Consider the following 4,051-nt stretch of genomic DNA (forward strand, 5'->3'; position numbering starts at 1 on the left):
AAGACTTAGAAAAGACTGAGAGTCATCTCAAAACTAAAGGACCAATATTAAATTATTCTACACTAACCCATTAATCTAATTGACTAGTCAAATGAGATAGCTTAATTAATATTTCAACAATATTTGAAAACTAATAGTTTCATGTCCCTGCATGTCTTCTTTGATAGTTTTGGTTAACTTCTGATATAATTGAACATCCAAATATTATGCTAATGGGTATCTTGGATTTGCTTGGTATGATTGATATTTTTTTTTGTTGGATGGATGGAAAAGCAAGAAAATCAGGAATAATCATTCATTTTCTTATTGATTGCTGTGACTAGTAGTTGTAGTACTTGCTGTGAATGATAGCTACCGGCAAGATTTGAGTTTAATCACTGTGTGTTTCCAAATTTGCTAGCATATTTAATTGATATCTTATGATACATGCACATGCTTATGGCTGTCTACATAAAAATATTTGAGGTGATTGATTTTAGTAAATAGATTAGAGTTTGGCTGAATGTTGCAATTGAAAAATGTAAGATTACACAAGATGTATGTTGGCATCTTATTACTGTATTTTAGCTAATATCTATTATGTAAGTAACTAAATGGTTTAGTGATTACAATTATTCACTAAATGGAACATCATTGCCATTGATGAATAGTTTCTTCAATATAAAAATATTACATATCTATTTAAAAGTTAATTTTGGGATTGTCGGATATGTGACATAGCCATTTCACATATAAGGCTAACCTTGCAAATGGCCAACATTGCAATGGAAAGAATTGAATTGTGTATTATTTAATCACAAGCTTTGCAATGGTAAACATTTTTCCTCTTTTCTAGGAGAGGCATGAAAATACTATGTAGAATAGAACTGTAACGAGTGTCGAGGAATAACATTAGTCCTTGCATTTATTGGAGAAACACAAACATGTACTTATTACATGATCTTCAATTTTTTGGAGATCTGGACTTGCATATTATCGATGAAGGAAATATATGCAAATCTCCATGATTTTTTGAAAAATAGAACTCCAAAAAATAACCAAAACCCAAAAATAAATCCAAATACAGCGCAAATATACATCCATATCATGTCATCTCCATTGCCTTTATTTGATGGTTGAGTAGAAGTTGCATCGATTGAACAATTCTTGGTTAATGGAGGGCCACAAAGTCCATCATTATGTATGTAACTTAGGTTGCTAAATGTTTGCAACTGACTTCCTAGCGGTATTCTTCCCCATAAATTGTTGCTAGAAAGATTCAAGATTTCAAGAGTTGTTATCTCAGAAATAGTAGGAGGAATTGTACCTGAGAGATGGTTATTCGACAAATCAAGAGATTCCAACCACTTCAATGCACTAATCATCATTGGGATTTCACCAGTTAGATAGTTCTTCGACAAGTTTAGGAATAGCAAGCCTGAAAGATTTGTTAACTCAGCAGGAATCTCACCGGAGAGAAAATTAGAAGATAGGTCGATGCCCGTCATAAGTGCAAGTGTGTTTTCGAATGAATATTCTACCCCTTTCCATGTTAGTTGAATACTCTCCGTGTACTGAACACCCAAACCGATATCTATTCTCATCTTTTGTTGTCTTATGGCCATGGAAGCAAGTTGCTTGAAGCTATGTGGTATACTTCCTGTAAGATTATTGCTGGAAAGGTCCAATAGTTGTAAGGAACTAAGATGAGATATCTGTGGAGGAATGTTACCATTGAACATATTTGATCGTAGGCGAAGGATCTTGAGTGATGGAAAGCTATCACCTATCCACGTTGGAATCTTGCCATAAAACATGTTGTTCCCCAAGTCTAGAACAGTTAATTTCTTATAGGCTTTTAGTACTGAAGGAAAATCTCCTGTAAGACTATTGTCTCCCAGGTGTAATGATTGAAGCTGATGGTTGGTGGTGCTCGCTGAAATTGGGATCCTCCCGGAAAGATTATTTTTCTCCAAATTCATGAATTGAAGAAAATTCATGTCCCACCAACATTGAGGAAGCGGCCCTGATAACTGATTATTTGAAAAGTCAAGAAATTCCAAAGAATTCATAGTACAAAAGAACGAGGTTATGGTGCCAACTAAAAGATTGTTCATGAGAAACAAAGAATAGATATTAGGCAAGAAAGTAAAATTGGAGGAAGGAAGGGTGGCGTGATCAGGGATCATGTCTGATATTTGGCCAGTGAGTTTGAGTTCAGACAAGTCAAGTACTGTAAGCAGAGAAAGGTTGCCGATGGAAGAAGGGATGGATCCTGTAATGATGTTGCCAGACAAGTTTAGGTAATATAATGAAACCAATCCACCTAGCTCTTGTGGGATCCTTCCGGTCAGGCGGTTGTTACCGAGGGATAGGCCTATCAAGCTAGTCATGTTCCCAAACGTTGATGGAATTTCTCCGGTGAAATGATTACCGCTGAGATCTAACCACTGAAGAATTATTTGAACATTGAAAGTCTTTGATATGTCTCCGCTGATGTGATTTGCAGAGAGGTCAACATGTACTAGGTTGGTGCAGTTGCGCAAGCTAGCTGGGAATGGGCCACTGAATCTATTATTATGTGCCTTCAAAATTTGAAGCTCTTGGCGATTGCATAGTGAACTTGGAAACGCCCCGGAGAAGTAATTCTCTGAGAAATCAATGGTTGATAAGAGGCTATAATTGCCAAGGTCTGGCGTGATGCTACCACTGAGTTGATTGGAGTATAGATGTACCTCCCGAAGGTTTGGCAATTGAGAGATGGTGCTTGGTAGCTCCCCTTCTAGCTGGTTTCTCTCAAAGCCCAAATACTGCAATGTTGTCATGTTTCCTATCGCTGCAGGAATCCTACCCGTCAAGTTGTTGGTGCCTACATCCAGGATGGTAAGTTTCTTGAGACAGCCAATTTGACGAGGAATGGAGCCCATGAAGTAGTTTCCCCAGAGGAGCATCCTCACCAAGTCAGCCAAACTCCCAATCTCTTCTGGAATTGGTCCATAGAGATCATTGGCATAGAGCGACAACGAAGTGAGCTGCGTAAGGTTGCCGATCACTTGAGGAATCAAACCTGTGAATTGGTTTTGTGAGAGGTCCATCTCGACCAAGTTAGTCAATCTCCCAATCTCTTCTGGAATAGGCCCATGGAGATCATTGTAACTTAGATCAAGATGGGTGAGGTTAGATAGAGAAGAGAAGTCTAGTTCAGCAAGGGTGCCTTTGAGTTGGGAATGGAATAAGCTAAGCTCGACGACGCTGGCGGCAGAGTTGCAGCGGACGCCGAACCAGTTGCATGGGGTTGTGGAGTTGGTGAGTGACCATGAGCTAAGAGAGCTGGAATTGATCAACCTATACTTCCATATCAGAAGGGCTTGTGCTTCAGTTTCTCCATTGGTTTCCAAAGGGAAGAGGATGGGGAATGTGAGTAGTAGGAGGGTAAGGGTGAGTATTTGCTCCATTGATAACTTGGTGGCATGGAAAATGATAGTCAGGCCTCTGCTTATATAACTTCTGCCATGGGTAATTAGAGGAGAAGATAAGAACTAAAGGCCATAGACTAGTTGACTCAAAGTCAAACTTAGGAGTAGAGGCCATAGACTTCTTCTGTTTATATTCCTCAGAAGAACATGACCACTACAGCAAGTTATACCTTCTCGATCGATGTTAGTATCCAAGGTTAGTTTATAGATTCTTGTGGGGTTCCACTCAAAGAAAGGCAATTCACATGGAGTAATAGTCTCTAGGATATCTCGTAGATGATTTCTTCCATCGTCGAATTCGTAGTCTCTATGGTATAAATAAGGTTTGTACGTACACTTTTATCTTGAAAAAGAAGAGCTGTTAACAAATAAAGACTAACGGTAGAATAAGTTTTGTGGAATAAAATCAATTCTAAAAGAAAAATATCTTAATTTTTAATACGAGAATTATAGAGCTAAAACAAGTGAATACTAATATAAAAATAATAATTATATTTACTGTGATATAAAGTTAATAGTAGAGTCAGGAATAATAGTGAATTTGTATTGGGAATTAGTGACATTTTATACAAAGTGATGAAATACCCTTGATTGGA

General features: G+C 37.7%; 1 protein-coding gene across 1 annotated transcript; it reads right to left on the bottom strand.

The window, feature by feature from the left end:
* Window positions 1–876: 876 nt before the first annotated feature.
* On the bottom strand, window positions 877–3,434 carry LOC140772824 (uncharacterized). Its single transcript, XM_073115030.1, has one exon. The coding sequence runs from the start codon at window positions 3,432–3,434 to the stop codon at window positions 933–935; it is 2,502 nt and encodes an 833-aa protein (XP_072971131.1). The 3' UTR covers window positions 877–932.
* Window positions 3,435–4,051: the final 617 nt, after the last annotated feature.

The sequence above is a fragment of the Typha angustifolia genome, chromosome 2, assembly GCF_048772165.1.
Source record: "Typha angustifolia cultivar Huaian chromosome 2, ASM4877216v1, whole genome shotgun sequence".
Classification (NCBI taxonomy): Eukaryota; Viridiplantae; Streptophyta; class Magnoliopsida; order Poales; family Typhaceae; genus Typha; species Typha angustifolia.